Raw genomic sequence first — 20,866 nt, 5'->3', positions numbered from 1 at the left:
TTGTCAAATCCTCGTGTCCAAGTTCCACGGGAGCGGTGCCGAAAAAGTCCTGGCTCCAGAACGAAAATTAGATTTATACAGAACGCAAGCCAAAATAGTCGCTATGAACATCCGCTGACAAAAAAATCAAAGAATCGGAATAAAAAGTGGTTTGCTCTGACTCTCGAGCTCAGTTCAACTTCTTTAATCTGAAGGGAAAAGAAACCACCAAGACCACCTCCTTTCTAGTTTTCAGGCTCTTGATTCCAGGCAAAGCAGAGGTGAAATGTTGCCTTTTACAATGGAAAGTCCTTTGTTTTCCTCAGTGCAGAAATTCTCACAAAGAACCTTTCTGTGTGATTGAAAGGAGTATCTTCTAACACAGATCACGGCTGACAACCCCATAGCTAAATCTTATTAAAAACTGTTCAGAGACCAAAATTAGAGACTGTAATACAGAACCACTTGGATACCTGTCAGATTGATAATATCTAGATGACCATCTAACTTGCCACCTGCTCTCCCTTCCCTTTGCACTAATAACCTGAATAAGCTTGTGAATACTTTTTCCCCAGTCCTGTTGGCTCATATTAGTCTTTCATAACATCAAGACCTGCAATCTCTTAAAAAAGTCAGTTTTGCTTATTAGCATTGTTCAGAGGAGCAAATTACAGATTGCAGCACAAGAAAGAATGAAGCAAAGTTTTCAAATAGATTTTCCCAGGTGCCATTATAAACATTAACACGAAAGAAAGAGTAATCAAGATAATAACTGATCTACTTCAAGTAGCTTTTTAAGCAAATGACTAATTTTGCAAAGGTCAATTAGCAGGATGACTCCTTCCTATTAGATTTGACACCACAATATTCAGCTAGGAAAAGAATGAAAATATTTTAAAGCCTAACTTTTCTCCCCTCTTCCTTGGAGATTTCTCAGTTTTATATTTAATCACAATCTTGCAGCAAACCAGGTAGGACAGCAGTGATTGCTAGCGCTGCTACCCAGCTCAGGGATTCTCCACTTACAATTTGCCTTCATTTCACACAAAATTAATATCCTAGCATTTTTACCACAACCTGCTGACACAGTAAAACTATGATAATGTAAAGGTTAGGGCTTGGTTGGGGGTTTTTCAAATACCAAAGTTAGTTCTTCAAATTTGTATCAGACTTCAGGATTCATGATGAGATTCTTTGTTATGCTCATTCCAAAAAAATAAAAAATAAAAAAGTGCAATCTATTTGTGTCTTGGCAAAATTAAAACTACAATTGCAAAACTCTATTCTTCGTATTGCTTAAGTGCTATTTCACTATTTGACCTTCAGAGACATAGAAACATTTCAAAAAAATCTACTCCCCAAGTTGGGCCATGTCCTGAAGAGAACACTGGGGACAGGGAATATTCCTTATCCAAGCAAACTGAACCTCCCGGTATTATTCCTGTGCCATCACACTGACAGCAAACCACATAATGCTAACACAGCAGATAAAGAAAGAAAGAAAGAAATGGAATTATCCTGTTTGAAACTTCTGAAGTGTCTAGACAGACTGAAAATTGCCCCTGATTTGATTTTTCCTAATTCTGTTCTGATAGGAAAAAGTCACCTATTTTTCAAAACGTTAAAAAAAAATACTCTCAGCATTACAGAGATCATCCTCTGCCATCCAAGATGTGGGCAGTGTATAAAGGCAGCATTTACCCCAGAAAAATAATTTATCCTATTAAAAATCCCAAAATTACACATCTATATAAGTCATTTAAAAACCCCAAACAACCATCCAGCAACTCAAGAAAACAAATGAACCAAACATTGTTAGAAGCTTTGGTGGCACACAAAAACAGGATTTTAACTGCATATTTCAGTGCATATGCTGTACATACCACACTCTCAGCAAAGTCACAAATATACATTATGTAATGGAAGGAGAAGGGTTTTGATTCATCACTTCTGTGCTTGGTTTCTTTCTCTTCCAGCCCCAGCTCAACAAAGGCTTTCAAACAGCACCTGCCACCAGATCGCTTTCCTTCTCCACCCCATGACATGGATGAGGAATCAAGATGGCACCACTTATGAAAATGTTTATATAAATATTTTATCCAAACTGTGCTGGACTTAGCATATGCTATTTCTCTCTGATATCTCCCTGGAAGGGACACATTTCTTGGTTGAAGGCATGAAAACACAATGAATTCACCAATTCTCTTGGTAGTTTCCCACCAGTCTTTTGCAAAATGTGCTGTAATTCTCATTTTATTTTGGGGGGGTTCCAACTTCCTGACATTTCATCTTGTATACCCATTTCCCACTACATTAAAGAACTCCGGTGCCCAATGTTGTCCCATAATGTAGGAAAGAGAGAAATAATTTGCATTTCAATTTCTTTCAATAATTTAAATGTGCTGATGTCTGCAGGTCCTTCATTGTCTAGAAAATTTTCTTAATCTTAGTTAATTTTTTTTTGTTTTAACTCTTCCTTGCATAATCTTAATTATTTTAGAATCACTATTTTGATTTTCTATTCATCAATGCCATTGAGAGATATGAGCTTCATTTTCACTCACAATGGTCAGCTCAAACTTCTTGACCCCAAAACACCCACAAAAGCTACATTTTACAGCAAAATCCCAGAACTCCCAGTTCCTAATTCTGGGTGCAGCAGGGCCTGTTTCTCATATATACATACATTTGGATTAATTAAAATGCACTTTCAGCCATTAAGCCATCCAGATCACTCTTCACGATTGCCTTTACCCAGACCTATTTGCCAGTCCATCAATCTTTGCTTTATTTTCAAATGTTATTAGAACTGTTCTATTTACTTCCATATCATGGATAAAAAGAGTGATTAGTGTCAAGCTTAATACTAGTCCCTGGAGAACAACTCTAAAAATTCACCCAGTTGATGATGATTCCCCAGGGACTACTTTCCAAAACGTGTAAATTAATCAGTTCTTAATCCATTTAATGTGTGCTTCACTGATACAGCACATAACTAATATTTAATCAGAATGTCACATACTATTAAGTCGAGTGACTTAAAAACTTCCACTGTACAAGTATGGCTCCTTTTCCAACCAGACTTACATCAAAAAATAATCCATTTGGTTGCATTTTTAAAATTTGTTATTTGTTCACTTATTATGATTGACACCAATGATATTCCTATTTTTTAATTGAACCCTGGAACACTTTTCCATTAATTGACCCAATACTCTTATAGGATAGTTTGACTGTGAAATTTTCCAAGTCGTGCCATTTTCCCTTTCTGAACACTGGCATAATGATTGTCCCTTTTTTAAATTTTGTAATTTCCAAGACAACTAAATATTTACAATTTAAATGAACAGGCATGGACCACCTCAGAAAAATCTGCAAGGTTGTAGTAAGACATTTATTTAGGTTTCCTAAATTTTGCTAGAAATTAGCATTCAACAGGCTTTCAGTCATTAATAGGATAGAAAGTTCATCATCACTTTCTCATAATCAAGCCATGTGATTTTAGGAAAACACCAAACAAACCACAAACACAAAACCCCACAAATATTTATTAATTTTTGGTTTTTTCTGCATCACTGTTATAAGCCTCATCATCTTAGCAGTGAGCCTGTAATAGCACAGACATAAGCTCTTAAAAATAGAGATAAAACAAGTGTATTGAAATTATTCCTGTGCACAGAATTCAGAACTTAAAGAATTTGGAAACCTTCAGGACACAGAGAATATCTCCCTTTTATCCAGCACTGCAAGGCTTGCAGGATTCCCCTCAGGGTACAACACCTGGGGTGAAGTTGGTAGTAGGGAAGGTTTTATACACATTTTAACATTTAGCTGCTTTCCACTGTGTAAAGGACCTGTCTTTGCCTGTAACAAGTGCCATCACAAAAAAACAGTCAATTAGCCAATACACCTCACTTTGTCACTGTCTAGATTCAGTGACTATAGATTTATAAACTGCTGAATGCACAGTACACCTGATTGACAGAACAAAACTATCTGGACTCTACCGCAAAATCAGCTTCATTATTTAGCATGTGGAAGCTGCCTTCTATACAATCACCTCTTTTTCTGTGAGGAAAGTTGCTAAATCAAAAATGGGATATTTTCTCTCACTCATACAGGTGCACATACAAGCAGGAAGGCAGAAGCAGGCTGGTGCACTGTGACATGCTGATTTTTTTAAACACCTTGCAGGTTTAAGCATGTGTGTGGTTACAGTGGAGCATAAGGGAAGATAAATCCACCTAAATTATAATTCCTTCAGTCACTTATTACACATTGCCATAGAAACGAATTCGCAAACTATTTTCCATGTGGCTCTAAAAGTATCAAAATTCATCTTAAAATGTTCTACTGTCAGTATACAAAGGGCCATTCGCTTCCCAGCTCAAATACCCAAAATACTGTAAATGGAGTCTGACCTAAATAAATGCTACTCCAGACCTGAAGATCATCAGATCCATTACACAAAGCCATTCAGGCACAGACAGAGTGGTGGTTGCAAATGTTCAGATAAATTAGCATAAAGGCACGTGTAACTCTAATAGGTTAATAAGTACAACCAGTGGGAAGTGAAAATGGTTGTTTGCCTATAGACTACTGTGAGAGTTCATCATTTATGGGGGAAACACACACAGAAACGTGTGACAGTGATTTTTCTTCCCCCCCCCCGCAAAACGCCATTATTTTATTCTATAATTATTGAAAGATTAGGAGGTAGCCAAATGGTTTGGACGGAATTTTCTTGAAATGGTTTGGATCTGCTTTGCAAGTGATATTTTTGCGAGTCCAACACCCCCTGTTTTGTAGGTCACACGGATATCCACAGACTGCGGATACTGAAGGCGCTTGTCCTTCAGCCTTCTGCCTCACCACATGATTGAGCATCCATATACCTTACAACCATACACCCTGTCGAGTGTTATTCTCTTACATATCACAATTTACCTCGCTTCCTCCACTCAAACATGCAACCAAGCTGAGCAACAAGCTGCTTCAGCTGCCATGTCATTTCAGTTTTTACACATCTTCTCTTTTTTATGTGTGCTCTACATCTCCGTGATGTCTCATCTCCCCGTTCCACTGCCATAGGCTACGAGTCAGGAACAAAGCTCAGGCTCAATGTCAAACAGAGCGAAAATGGGAAAATATCATAGAAGAGAAAATTAATGGGCACAAACACAGCTCTGAAACTTCCATCCTTGTGGGCTTTGCTATGTCCCATCATTTCTTGGCAAAATATGAAGGAGAAGGGAATAATGGTATTTCTACAGGAAATGCCTCAGAAAGGTATTTAGCTAAGGAAAATACAAAATGGAAGAGTTATGCTTGCACATTAAAAAGTAAATAATCACGTAAATGTCCAATCAGGCCCTTTAATTTGAAAAACCAATTTATTTCCACTCTCCACCATTTTCCTGCTGTCCCTTTTTCCTTGACTGACCACCGTGGTTTACCGAGGTTCATGTTTCCAAAAATGCCTCAGCAATAAAGAGTCCCAAGTCTGACACACAGGAACAGACCCTGAGGCTGGAATCATGGCTCCTCTGCATGAACTGAGGTCTTGCTCTCATTTCAAACAGGGAAATTTCAAGGTGAAACACACACAAAATCTCTCTTGTCAACAGGTTCGCTAGTTATGTCTTTAAAACAAAATTGGTGCCTTTCAACTTTTCTCATTGTTTTTGTTTTGGTTTTTTTTCTGTAATAAAAAATTTGTGTTTCAGAGAAATTATGATGTTTGCAACCCACATCACAAAAAATCAAAATTAACTACACAACCCCCAAATCCCAATACTTTAAAAATGGTTGATCCTACCCACATGGACATGGCTGGCAAATTCCATAGTTTGGAATCAAGGTCTTGGAGATCATTAGACATTTGGTGACTGTGAAAACTAATTCATGACCTAAGACTTTAAAAAATAGAGATTGCATTTTTCTGAAAAAAATTAAAAATCTCAGGGTACAATAATGCAAAAGAAAAACAGAATGCTTCAGTTTTATTCTTAAATTGTAGAATTATCTTGCTCTAGGAAATATAGTATTGTTTAGAAACCTCTATCTCTCGTCCCCAAATGAGCTATTTTTGTTTTAAATAACACTCCTCTTTTTGTTAGCAGCCAAAATCAAACACAATCATAAATGCTAGTATGTCAAATATTAATATTGGTGTTTATTTGGATCCAGGTACTTGATTTATCAGCTAAATTATTTATTCAAGAGGTAACACTATACTTCATGTAACCCCATTTCCTATTATGTGCAAACCTTACCCGAATATATTATGTGCAATCCTAATAAACCTTTTCACTTTTCAATTTCAGTCCTTCATTTTTTCACTGTTCAAAACATGTAATTTATTTTTTGTACTAACATGCTAAAACTGAGCTTACTGCAAACTGTACACATACTTTTTAATATCTTTCAGATGAGCAAACCAGAGTCAAAAAATAAAATGCCTTTTTTTTTTTGGGTGGGGGGTGAATTCATTCATGATGCATTTTCAGTCTGTTTATTAAGTAATCATATCTGGGTACAAGTGTCAACACAATTTACGTTTTGAATAATGTGAAGCAGATAACCTCAATTAACAACTAATTAGAGTCATTTTCCTATTAAGCAGTTTCCCTAATTGTTTTTGAAACCTGGAACTAAAATTGTAATAAATAATAAGCGGCCAAAACATGTCCCTGCATTAGTTTAATCCAGGCTCCTCCTGCGGAGCCTGGGAAAAATGAAGCAGAAATAAGGGCTGGCTCCTCATGAAATATTGAGAGAAGGGGGAAATATTTTGTAGCTCTGGACTCTTCATTGTGTACTCTTCTGTTGCTTTTTTGTGTTTTGGTTTTTTTAATTGATATTATTTCCTTTCCCTCTCTTTTTTCACCCCCATGATTTCATATATGAACTTTTAACACATGAGATATTTGACTTAATCATTGCTGTGGATTGACTAGAGCTCATCAGGGAAAAGCCATCCCTCAGTGAACACAGAGGGTGTGATCTCAGCTGAACTACATTTTATAGTAATACAAATTAATTTACAAATCCCTTACATTCTACCTACATGCCTCTCTTTATGTAAAATAATAAATATCAACCTGTTTTTCAACACAAATAGAACAATTTGTGTGTTTGCTGTTGGTCATAAAAAAAAAGTCTTTCACATGAATATCAGCCTTTAAATAGATACCTGTTATATCTGAAGTACAATAAATGAGCTTAGAGAACATAAAAATTGCACATATATTTCTCTGCTCACACTGCACGTTCTCATGGAAAACACCTAGGTTGCACTCTGTCTGTCACGTCCAAAAACGGGGGGAAATAATTTTCTAGCTGAAAACAAGAAAAGATCCAGCAGCTGCTCCTCACCCAGAGCCAAAACAAACAAGTGAACTAAAAACTAACAGAAAAGCTACACAAAAAATCCCAGGGAAAAAAAAAAAAAAAAGGAAAATCAGAAAGAAAAAGGGAAAAGAGCAAGTGCAATAATATGGGGCTGCCCCATTCCTGGACGCGTCCAAGACCAAGTTGGATGGAGCTCTGAGCAGCCTCGTCTGGTGGAAGGTGTTCCTGCCCATGGCATGGAACTGGATGAGCTTTATGGCCCCTTCCAACCCAAACCATTCCCTGGTTTTATGATTCCATTCTCTTCACCCACAAACTCCAGCCCAAGCCAGAGCCTCCAGACCTGCAGTAATATTTATCACAATTTCAGCTGCTAGGAGATACCATTTCCACCTGAAGGAGAGGGAAGAGATGGAATTCTTACAGGCCATGAAGGAACCAAGCTACTCAAAAAGGCTCTTGGCACATTTCTAACCAGACTTCACCCTCCACCCCACAAACACTTGGCTGTTGGCTTGAAGTCTACAGGAAATTTTGCCAGCCTTGGAAGAGTGCAAGATTTCTATTTACTTCATTTTTTACAAAATTTCAATAAAGCAGCAAATCCAAACCAGACTGCTCAAAATAAAAATTAAAAACCCTAGGAAGACAGCCTGAGAAATTCCAGGAAAAACTGGCAGCTACAGAAGGACATGATCTGTCCAGAAGGAATACAAACATTTAAATAACTTGCTGGAAATTAGACTTTGTGAAAAATACCATTGATTCCTTTCAAGTTATTTTATTAAAAGGCCTATTAATGCTTGGCTTGCACTTTGTGGCCATGAGAGATGTTGGAGCAAAGAGCTATCAAAGGTGGCTATCAAAGTTGGGTTTTTTTCCATTTAACTTTCTCTAACTATTAAGCTGCTCATTTTGTGGAGACAATCATTAGTGTCTTTAATGTGAAACAAAGCTTCTGGATAAGAGCTGCTAGCTGAAGATCAATATGAAAGATACCATTTCAGTTACAGCTTTAATAACTGTAACAATAGGGAGCCTGGCATTGCAGGCTTTATGCATTAATGTAATTTAGAATCTACCAGGTACAAATCTTATCAAACATTAGCAGTGGCTGTGTTGGGATTTTCTAGGTAAGAAAACTGTGTGATAAATGGGAAGTATTTGAAAGGTAAACTTTCATGTAATCAGGCTCATCTGCCATAAAAACATGAAAGAATTTACATGAAGAAAGTGAAATAAATACACCAAAACAGAATCTGGGAAAAGGATGGACATTTTTAAGGAGCTAGTGGTTCATGTGCTCAGAGTGCACTAGAATGTCTCTTGTGTTTATACCAAAAAACTGGAATTTCAGCCAAATTCAGTGCAACTAAATGTTTTACGCAAACCACCATACACAGAAAACCAATCCTACCTGGATGTGCAGTCAGCTGAACCCCAAAACTGATGAAGAACTTTTTCCCTGGCTGCCGACAAAGCACCAGCACTAAAAACCAGGAGCACAACCCTTCCTCCAACCACAATTCACAGCTCCACCCAGCAAATTTACATTTCCCACCCCATTTATTCCCACCCACCTGTCTCCAAATCCCTCTGCTCCCTACTTACTCCATACTTTTCACAATGGGCCCAACTGCCTCAACCTTTTCCAGATTTTGAGATTTGCATGGTGATGTCAACTGCTGTATTCTTCTGCCGCAGTTTATCTACAACCATGTTGTTTCTTTTCCCAGCTCTCCAATTTCTTGATTAAAATAAAATTTAAAAAAACTAAATACAAAACTCTCCCCACATCCAAAGGGGAAAAAACAAGAGAAGAAAATCAGGCCTGAGAATGTTAAACCCCAAATTTTGGATCTTCCCTGCAAAGTTATTCCTAAAACCTGATGCAACCAACTGGCAGTTCTTTATAAACAATTTGTTAAACTTGTGTCCAAATGTCTTCAGGTTTTAGTGCTTACAGGTGGCTACTTTAGATTTACACTTTAATTTTGAGAAAGATCTAAACTGGGAACACTGAATTTTCAGTTTATCATTTGCTGATAAAAAATGGAAGGCTCAAAGTTAAAGTAGCCAACTACTGGAAAGAGTTGGCACCTGGCATTTTAATTTTTAAACATTGGGGGGTTTTGTGTAATGAGGTTATAAAGTAAGAGTCTGACTTCAGGACCACAATCAAGAAGAATGAGCTCTTAAGGATGACAGAATCACTGATGGGAAGCTCAGTTGGTCCAAAATCCAGGTTTGGTCCAAATAAATAAACAAAAGTTTGGATGCTTGTCTGGGTTTTCTACCTGCCTTGGGGCTAGAGATGTCATGAGAACAGATTCTCTCATCACAGCTGCAGCACTTCCAGTCCTGGCCATGGATGAAATATCCAGGAGAACAATCTTTCTTACAGAGCTCTGGGCCAGGGGAGGGAAGTAAGGGAAAATAGGATGGGGATTTCACAGTCTTTCAAATCTGATTCCAAAACTGAGGTAAGATCCAGAGATTAGAAAGGAAAACACATTTTTTACCCCACTTGGGTTTTGGCTGTAGTCTTCAATGCCACTTTCTACTGCAACTGGCAGAGTGTGTGGCAGCTCAGAGAGTCAATAATCATAAAAAGAAAGGTGCAACTGCTTCTGAAGTTTAGGCATATTCAGTCCTAAAATAACAAATATAACAAAGTTTCATTGGTCTGTGACATGTAAGTAAAAAAAAATTGTTGGTTTTTTTTTTTTTTTTTTTTTTTTTTTTTAAATAGGCTGTATATTGAGAAATGAAACCCCTTCTTCCTCTCAAGGTGTTGGGTTCTGGGCCCTTTGAAGGGGGAGGTTCCAATCCAGCTGTGTGTCTATGCAGGCACACCCTCAACTAGAAAATCATGGGTGATAAAGACCTATTTCCATTAAGGCTATGAATCACACCAAACAGGAAATCAAACAGAAAATAAAATATTGCCATGTTAACATGAAGCATCAGATGCTGCAAAGAAAAAAAAAAATAAAGAAAGGTTGACTTCAAAGGAAATTTCATGTGATTTAGGGCAGGAGAATTCTGCTGTCAACTATTTGTCTAAGAATAGGCACATTGCCTAACAAGGACACTCTTGTCTGTTTTAAAACCCCTTCTCATTGCATTAAACAACATTTGTTAAGCGTGTGCATACACAGTGCAATAGCACATGTATTTAGGGCATGCACAAAGTAATTTGATCCCCATTTCATCTCATTGGCACTGCAAATGTTTCACTGCAATAATAAAACAGACCAAAAAAAACAAAAAACAAAAAACCAACCCTGGTTCTTTACCTCTCCTGTCATGTTGCATTGGGTCACTCGGTGCCACATGATGTGATATCATGTAGCTCAATGCAAGGAGACACATGTCCCTTCTCATTGGAAATTTAAAGAAATGGAGCTTACTTTTCCCCTGTGGGAAGCTATGCAGGTCAGGTGCCCAAGACTAGCTATGGGAAGTTTGATATAATCTCAGTTTCACTACCTACATATTTCAAATCTGACGGCATTTTTGAAAGGAAATGTGTTAGATGCCACAATTCAGCTGTAACACAGTATTTAATAAAGATAGCGTAAAAGGAATATAATTCCACAGCTTATGTTCCCTGTCACGGTGTGCACTGACACAGATTTCCAGAGAGACTCCTTTAAACAACACTTTTTAAGCATACTTTTTGAAATGTACAGCACAGAACACAAAGGCCCTCAGAGAAACCTAACGCCGCTGAAAGCACAGGGGTATAGAATCAAGGGAAGAGAACTGATTAATGATGAAGCCAAAATAAGGCTTTTTTGGATGAAAAATAGTGAAACAGTTGAGCACAGAGAATATAGATAAGGAAAATGTACAGGACCTGGGGCCAAGTTCTCCTCTCAGTTACACTAGCATAATTGTGGAATAATTCTGTTTTAATTAATAGAGTTAATATGATGAGAATGGAATTATCTACATAAAGAGCATGATTGAAACATTACAGTTGAACCAGCTTTGAGGCAGCCTCTTTAATGTGTGGAAAAGAAATATACATTCTCCACAGTCCCACTTTACAGGTAGAGAAACAGAAAAAAGTACTAAAAAATCCCTTTGGCAGGCAAACATCCAGGCTGGGACCAGGGAAACATGACAAATTCCAGCCCAGCTCCTTCCCCACTTGGTTGCAATGAATAAATACAACTGAAGGCTATCTTGGAAGCCAAGTGAAATATTATGTGTATAAAATTATCTTGCTAACATCGTGGCATGTTGCTGTCTCACTCCTGAATCAAAAAGATTCAGCTTTTTAGTGTGTTGGTCTGTTTAGCATCATGATGGCAACTTCAGTGTCATTAACGTGTCTGTGTATTTGGATGCCACTTCTTACAAGATAAAACAGTCAAAAAGTTAGAAGCCTGTGGAGCAGAATCAGCAGAGATTTTATGAAATAAATTTTTCCTCCTGGTAAAAACCAGAAAGATATATGGTGTTGACTCTGAAATTATGGTAATACAAAAGCACTGGGATCACTGTAATTTGAATCAGATGTTAAGGTGGAGAAAATAATATTATTTGGAGGGTTGGTTCAAGCCTCATGTCCAAGTTTTCTTAGTCTGCTGCATCGCCTTACCAGGACAGCTCAAAGACTACACTGCAGACTTTTGGAGAAAGCAAGTTTTGAGCTACAAACTCCTGATTCAACTCCATGATGGTTCTTTGGGTTTTAGCGAGATAAGGTGAAGGAGAGGAACATTCAGAGTTCCTAGAGTTCACCTAATTTCATCGTTTTCGCACATTTCTGATGGAAAGAATGAAGGAGGGTGTCTCTTTCACCTTTTTCCTTCCAAGTTCCTGTTGGTTCCACAGCCCCAGTTATCAGTCAGAAATGAGAGCCTCAGTCTGTGCCTGCACTCTGCGCTTCAACAGGACATCACATTTCATATGATGTGGACTAAAACTGGTATTAGCATGAATTTACACTGCTCTTCTATAGATGACAATAAATCCATAATTATTAATCCACAAACTCCCATTTACACCTTGTCTTTCCTGTGTTCTCTGAAGAACTACCAATACTACCATAGAAGATATTTTTTGAGTGCTTCTGTCTACTTCCCTATAAATGTCTCAGTGTTAACAAATGAGAGTGGGAGTGAGAGAGTAGGCAAATATCTTAAAGGGTGAGTTCAGGGTTCCTAAAGCTGCCCCAAGCTCTCACGAGATCCTGCCCTGAGCAGTGGCACCCCAAAGCCCCAGATCCTTGAGAAGAACCAGCACTGCCACCTCATGTCTCCACGGCTCCTGCCACCATCAGACACTAAAAGGGCTGTTAAGAGATTAAAAGAAAATATGAAACAAAAGAAGTCAAGCATGGGTTTTAGATGGTAAATTAAATAATATTTTCATAACCAAGTTTTCATTTTTTCACCCCTCAAGACATACAACAGAGAGAAGTGTCTCATCTGAAAAGAAAGAAAACTCTGTAATTTTTTTACCCTTTTTTAGATGTCCTATCAGCTTAAAAGTATTTTTATATGTATCTACACCAAGCTTTCTATGAAACTCAAAGGGATTTGTAGACTTTGAGGAATGCATTGATCTCCTCATAAACCACCCAAATTGTAGAAAACTCTATTAATGATAAAGAAAATGTTGGATTTGCTCACTAGATGTTAGGAAAACAACGGGGGTGGGGTGGGGGGGGGGGTATTCATAAAGAGGAATGCAAAACTTCTTAACAGAGCATTCAGCTAGGAGGGTATTTTAATATTGAACATCCTTCCAAATAATTCAATTTTCGAGTGGCAGATCATGGGAACGCTAGTGTTTTAGAGACAGCTGCTCCTCTAGCTAGCATCTCCCCAGTTTTTAAAGGGAAAAAAATATATATAAAAAGGAGAAGGGGAAGGAAAGGGGCGTTTGGCACGGGGCTGAGGGTCCGTGGCATCAGCTGCTCCAGCTGCAATCCCTGGTGCTGCTCTGCCCCCTGGTGCTGCCGCGGCCGCAGAGCATCCCCCGCCGAGCATCCCCCGCTGTCACTTCTCACTTCTCCGCCAAGTTCAAGGTCAGTGCCTAGCTATTTTCAGCTCATCTCTTCTTGATCCATGCAGAGAAATGACAAGGTAACGTGATTTGGGGTCAGCTGTATTACAGGAACCGTTACATAAACGGAGAAAGTGGAAATCAATCCCGGCTGACAGTGTCTTTGGGATAATCAGCGCTCACTCCATGCCGCTGTCAGCTCTCCTGCATCAAACACCATGTTACTTCTGTCACATCTCCTTAACAAAACCAGAGTCTCACTTTTGGCAAAGTAAATAAATATTTCACTCGGGCTTGCGTTTAATTCATTGTTTAGAGAACTTTAACACTTTGGACTTGCAAAGAGTCCCCATTGGGAGGAGAAGAGACAGCTTACCCTGTCAGGTCCATTACTGCCTGCAAAGGGCGCTGGCAAAGATACAGTGGACTCTTATGAAACACCCCATTCCTCGTGTTTTGTGCTCGATTCCTTTGAGCAGACGATTGTCCTCCAAATCTCCGTCACCGAGCGGACCTCGCCTCCCCAAAGTGCTCCACCTAACCCACGGTCACCCCAGCCCCATCACAGCTCTTTCCCCCTAACGTTCTAGGACACCTCCCCTCAATTTGTCTGATTATTATCGCTCGATGTGAACCATTTCCTGCCCTGAGCAGACATCTTCCCCTAACGCAGAATTATGAACATATCATTTCACAAGATGCGGCGCGTTAGCCGCGTCTCGGTGGCGGCACATGGTGGGGGGAGAGCAGCCACTCCATCCCACCCACCTTGTGCTCCCATGGAACCGCCGAGCCCGCCGAGGAACAATTTGCCATAATATTAGTTGTCAGTAAATTCAAAGACGGAGCTCCTAAAGCTATAAAATGGATTAGAAGCAATTTAAAAAAGAATTAACAAACTAGAGTAAGAGTATACTGTCAACAAACAAATGCTTCATCATAGCACTGTAATTTGGAATTTTAATTACCCCTCTGCTTCTGTAACAAAACAATGTCTGAACTGGCAGCCATTTGAATCTCTCACAGGTCATTGAGCATTCTAGTTAATTACTCTATGAATAGCCTGTTTTTCTCCCCTCTGGAAACACGTTTCTAATGGCAGTCAAGGTCTGACAAATGTGTCATCTACATAATTAGCTAGGAAGCAACACAAAACATTAAACATGCTTTGTGCCGACAACTATCAAAACATTTCATTTGTTGTCAATTATTCATTACTTTGTAGGTTCTGAAGGGGTTGTTATTATGAAAATAAGTCCAGATGCTAACAAGGTTAGAGTTTTTTATTCAAATTAGTAATCAGAGGACTAACTTTAAAAAATGTGTCTTGTGTACGTTTATGGCAGCGTTCAATCAGCACTAAATTATAAACGAATTTAGCTAAGTTCAAGTGAAAATAGCCATGGCAGAGCACATACACTAATTTGTGGAGTTGCAGCTCTCTTTGAAGTTTTAGGATCTAAGCTGAAGTAGCAAACTTTCAGAACCTTTGGCAAGACTAATTTGTGCTTGGTAAATAGAGTAAAGATTTTCACAGCGTGAGATAATGTAAGATTGCAAAAAAAAAAAAAAAAAGGAAAAAAAATGGAGGTTTTTGAACCTTTTTTCTACCCTTCTGTCACACTGAGTAAAAGTCAAAATCAGCAATTCTGACCCCTATAATATCTTGTCTGAACTTCGGTTTGGCTTAACAAGGAAGCCAAACCAGTTACAGTCACCACTCCCTTAATAGAGCTGAAATGAATTTATCCTTGCTTTCAAGAAGAAATAGGTGCTGGTTATTTCCTTTCTCTATGATCTCATTATGATGCTGCCTGTCAAGCTACGCAGCTGAAATTGTACAGTGAAACTGTGGGGAGGAGAAATGAATGGGGAGTTGAACAATAAAATTAACTTCTTCCTTTTTAACCAGGATTATTTCAGCTGAAGTGCTATGATGTAAATATAAAATAACTAATAACTTCTCACAGGGCATATTTAGAAAAATATAAATGATAAAAATATTATTCACAAAAAAAAAGAGGCTTGTTTTGAACCTGGAAACACATTGCACACAAAATATTGGTCCTGTAAAAGGGTTGGGAGGCAAACCTGAGAAAAATCACTTATTGAAGGTAAGCTGAGCCCTAAAATAGACTTGTACATTAAAATTTCACTTTCAGCTTTTAAGTCAGAGGGCTTTATGGTATGGGGAACATACATGAGCACAGAGGGGCACATTGTGCAGGCTGAGGGCCTCTGCCCAGAGCCAGAGCAGCTCCTCAGGTAGGGAACAAGGGGCACAGGCTCTGAAATGGGTGAAAAACTGGAGCCAAGGGCTGAAGGAGGCAGTGTGTGAGCACCACGCTCAGCAGAGAACAGATCCACGTTTCCAAAGCACAAAACCAGTCTGAGCACAGTGAGGGGACATATGACACACTTCATTTCTCGTTTTCCTGCCCTGGAAAGGAGAATGACTAACGTTACTAAACAGACTTGCTTTCTTTTAGCAATATCCTGGAAGTGAAACTGGGCTGTGTTTGTGGATCCACGGCTTTCCACACCTACCCTGAAATACTTGGAGAAAATAAGGTGTAAGCTTGCATTTATTAACAATTACCACCCTTGCCATGGGAAGCTCATATATTTTTCTGTATCTTTCCCAGTGTTATTACATGATTTGTGTACACCTTGAAGGGAACACAGCATTTTTCTTTTATAGAGACAAACGTGGCTGCATCTGTAACAGACCAGTGCACGATGACAAAATTTGCAGAGAATAAAGCCTGGACAGTCACTATTAGATCACAGTAAAGAGAATATTTTTTTCAAAACTACATCAGGAGAAGGTTTTCTGCTTTTAGAAATATTTTGTCAAGATTTGCTATTTCTTCCAAGAAAAAAAGTAAACTGGGGGAAGAAAAAAAAGAGCTATCCTCAAAAACTTTCCCTAAATAAACTACACTATAAAAGAAGCTCTGATGATCTCGCAGAGATTGAAATAATCCCTTTTTGAGCTAAAACTACCCATAGCAATGAAACTGAAAATACTCTAAAAGAGGGCTGGAGACTGTCTTGCAATTAACATTAAACAGATAACATATTTACGAGGAAGTCAAAATATTTTGGAAGCCGATAATCCTGTAAGCCTTAACGTGGTATAAAAACAACAAATAAATGCAAAGTGTTACTGTTACACATGCCTGCCTGATCAATGGTTTTCACATATTGATCTATAAATGGAGTTGACAGTCTGTGTTGGCTGCACATTTTCCAAGCAGCTCTATTTTTGTACAAAACCAATACGGGCAATTACCTTTGTTTGAGATGCCAAGTCTTATCAATTCAATGTGATTTAGTGTCATTTTAATTAAATATCAGGATCTACTTCAGGACAATCTATACAAACAAAGCCTCAAACTTGACTATAAGCTTGATTTGAAGTAAACATGTACAAGCCCTGCAATTTCAAAATATGGCTCAAAAACTCTGCTAAACAGAAGGTTTATATTTTTAGCAAATTTATTTCTGTCTTTTTGGCTAGCCATAACTTTGGCAAGTGTTCTATGATCACAGGAGTAAGAAACAAAAGAAGATTGCTTCCCATTTCTCTGATAATGTATTAGGGAGATAAATAAACCTACCAGTTTGTGTAACCTAATCAGAGAAAGCTCTAATACATTAACATTTTGGAATGTCTAAATAGGTTCTAATTCTTAATATAGGCACCAATAAAAAAGACATTTCATTGTTTGAAGTTGTTCTGAATGAAGCAAAATGCACTTCCCTGGGGTTTAACAGATGAAAATAGCAGATATTCATTTACATTGCTAGTTCAGACAATACCATTAAGCCCAGAAAGAGCCCTCACTTGCCACAGCCTGTGTCCAGCTTCATGATTTGTGCTCTTTAGACTCTACATTAATATCAATTTCAACCTTTGCACAAAGCTCAGGCATTTCCATTGAAATAAATAACATAAACCCCCCATAATCTCTTGCTTGTTTCGCTCCTGCCTCCCCCATTTGCATCTGCACCGCTATAAAATGCACACGTGCATATGGCCCTGCTGATGTATGATGCACATCCTTCCCTGTCACCCTGCAGAAAATAATCTGTTCACCTTCAGAAGTGTAGCCCCAGGTGTGTTCAGAAGCACCACAGCACATGCTTCAGACTACAGCAAATCCCTCAGAGAAAATCAGGCATTTTTCTCCTCCATAAATCACCACTCATCTCTCTACCTTTGTGCCTGGTTTACGCCTTTTATTGTCCAGAGTGGGCATTTCCTCTTTCCAAATAACTTTTACAAATCTGTATTTCTATTGATTGTTCAAAATGTGCCAGAGGCTGATTGCCTTAATCCACTAAAGTCAGTAGGTTTTGCATAAGTTGAGTAAAAAGGGTTTGACCCATTTATTAATAGAACAGAGTGTACTGCACACACCAAGCATGGACAGCAAAAGGGTGGTATGGAATCCTTTATTCTGCTGCTTCTAGTTTTCCAAAAGAAAAATCTCTGCAATCATATGACAAAAAATACTCAGTCAATGTAAAATAGAAAATAAACATAATCAATGGATGCCTCATGGATTATATCCATCATCTAAACAGAGGCAGACCGTGAAAACAGAAAATTTCCAAGCAGAAAGATGAGGATAAATCCTTTTTTTCTTCAAGCACAAAATAATTAGCTTTGATTAATATTCTGGTAATATGTGTCTTTTAGCAGGGATTTGTGTGCCTCTAAATGCAGAAGTGAAGACTGTGCAGAAAAGTGCAACGGGAGGAGAGACTTGATTTTTTAAAAAATATTATTAAATTTATATAAATACATATATATGCCTGTGTCAGCTGGACACAGCTTTTTCAAGACACTTGGAAGGGTAGGAGATGCTCCCCTGCATTACTTTCCCCCAAATCCTTCCCAAGTCACATGCCCAGATATGTCAGCACACGGCTGATACTCACAATTGTATTTCACTGCTCCTTTAACTCGCTGCATTTCAAGCCCACAGTTGAAAGCATTTGGATCCTTGGGAATTTTTGCTTTTACTTTGGGCGTTAGCAAACAACTTTAAGAGGCTTATTTAAGTAAATACGCCCAAACACTTTCAGCCTGTCAATATCTAGTCAGAAAATTCTGCATGGCAAAAAGAGATGAAAAGAATTGAAACAGAAAGGAAATTAGTAGCATGGCAAGCTTTCAATCTATTATGTCGGAGCCAAGTTTGCTTGGTAAAATGACATATACTCGGTAAAATTCCGCTTTTATGTAATTAGCTGCTAAACAAATGCAACACAAAGCAACTTTCCAGCTCCCAGCCAATGAACATATATTGCACCTGGTGTGGTTGTTGGGATACAGCAGTGAATATTTATGTCTAATTTAACTTTTTAGAGCCCTTGCTCTGTAACAGTCCAGCATACTATCCCCCAAACTAAAGTTATGTAACAAGGTAATATCAACAATGAGAAACTGCATGATAAAATCCTGCCCAAAAGTGAAAAATGCTAATTTTGTCTCATTTAGCAGCTGGATACAGAAATGCTCATTAGTTTTAAGAGGGTTAATCCTTTTAACTTTTGCATATTGATATGCCAATTATGCCTAATTGTACAAGAGGCATCAGTCAAGGTAATAGTGCATAAACACATGAAAGTTATTAAGTACATCCCAACATGTAATAAAGTAGGTGTTAATTGGTAGCTGAGTTCTGCAGGCTATTGAGGTGGATAATTCATTGAGAGATGGATCACTTGTAATTTCTCTACATAATTCCTTTTGCAGTCTCATGCTGTGATGTTTTCATGCTTGTCAAAAACAACTGCAGCCTAGTGCCTTTTGTTAAACACAGCCAATAAAATGTTAGGCACCATTAAATATACTTAACTTTTAAACTTTTTCAAAGGTACTGTTCTTCCTGGTATTACATTACAGTATTCCCAGTGAATTATTATAAGCAGCGCTCCAAGTTTTTGGTGGAGGAGCACTGCAAGTCAGATAAAAGGAGGAAACATATGCAGTGTGTCTGAGGCAAAGAATATAATTTAAATAAATTTTAAATTAGTATCTTATCAGCTGCTAAGATCTAAACAGATTTTTCACTGTAGAAATATAAGGAGAAATGAGTTAAGTTACACCAGAGAAATTAATTACTTGAACAACGTATTTCTAAATAAGTCTAAATTCTGAGGTTTAATTTTGAGTAAAAAGGAAATACTGAAGGTCTTGTGGCTTTCCTCCATTTAATAAGTTTGTCAAAAAGCTGAATATTTCATAGGAATCCATTACATCAACAGCAAAAAAATTATGGTTGGCATGGTTGTGAGAAGTGGCTGAGATCTGGGACTCTGTCCCCAGCTAACAGAGTTTTCCCCCTCATTTGCATTCTCTGAGAACAAAATGGATCTGGAGTCCAAAAAAGTGGCTAACATTGCATAAATAATTTTGTAACATCATATGGCCTCAGCTGCAAGTTGCCACCATTATGGAAGAAAATTAACCAGGGGAGACTCATACCAATCAGTTTGTTTAGTAGCTCACAAGGAGTACAGGGGCAGGGATGCAACTGGCAATAGAGTTCATCACTAACTATTTAATTTAAAAAAAAATGCTAATGGATAAAAAAACAACTCAACTCCTTTGACTCTGTTGACTACTGAAATAACAGCATACGTTCAGTGTCTGATTTTTGTACAACTCATTCAGTCTTAGAGCAAGACTTTTTTTGTTACAAAGTTATTTGCAGAGTTTGAAATCTCCATTTGTTTTCTTCTGTCTGCCTTTGAAGTTTGCCTTTTGAGAAACTGTGATATGTGCCTGAAACTGGAAGTGCTATTCTCTACTTACTTAAGCCTTACTTAAGTGCTGTTACAACTGAGAGTTGAAATGCTGAGTAGATGTTATGATCATGGCCACCAAAGCCAAATTCTGTATTTCATGAAGGAAAATTGTTATTCCAATGCCTAGAGATGCTCCTAAAAATGTATTAGTGACTTTAAATCCCTCCTTGCAAAGGATGATAATGGAACCAGTGTCTTAACAAGAATAAAATAAATCTTTAGATTTTTAAAAAACTGGAAGACTCAGAAAATATTAGGAGTGTTTTACTTACGGGCTCGGTGACTTTCACATTCTCAGAGAGAATCATAGATTTGCTTTGGCTCAGCCTGTCGTGGTGAGTGTTGGAATTTTTGATCCTCATTTGAACAGCCCCTGTGCTATGGTGGGAAGGATTAGGCTTTTCAGAGCCTGTATCAGAAGTTGAAGACCTTTCCATGGTTGCTGGGTTGACCTGAAGAATGTGAAATAAGAGCATTAATCTAGGGACTCCTCATACAAAAACATATCAATGCCAGGTCTGTGTCACTACAGTCAGGAGAAGAAGCCGAGTAGTCTTGCTGGCAAGATCTTGATCATCTTTGAACACCAGGATAACTATCAGCTGTGTCAGCCTGCAGTTTTATTATTGTCCTTATCACCCTTATCCCATCCAAACTGCCTTGGAAGAGTTAGTTTATGTAAAAG

General features: G+C 38.2%; 1 protein-coding gene across 1 annotated transcript in view; it reads right to left on the bottom strand.

Annotated features, from left to right (window-relative positions):
• ARHGAP15 (Rho GTPase activating protein 15) overlaps positions 1-20,633 on the bottom strand; it is a 303,832-nt gene extending 283,199 nt beyond the window's left edge. Inside the window, exon 1 of the mRNA XM_054278010.1 lies at positions 20,454-20,633. Within this exon, the coding sequence (XP_054133985.1) occupies positions 20,454-20,618 (165 nt within the window). The 5' untranslated portion in view covers positions 20,619-20,633. The remainder of the gene's footprint in view (positions 1-20,453) is intronic.
• Positions 20,634-20,866: the final 233 nt, after the last annotated feature.

The sequence above is a fragment of the Melozone crissalis genome, unplaced genomic scaffold (genome assembly GCF_028551555.1).
Source record: "Melozone crissalis strain CALT ecotype California unplaced genomic scaffold, PUWL_Pcris_2 ptg000023l_1, whole genome shotgun sequence".
NCBI classification, from domain to species: domain Eukaryota; kingdom Metazoa; phylum Chordata; class Aves; order Passeriformes; family Passerellidae; genus Melozone; species Melozone crissalis.
Note: the sequence above shows the minus strand (reverse complement) of the source record. Positions and strands in the feature narration are given on the sequence as shown.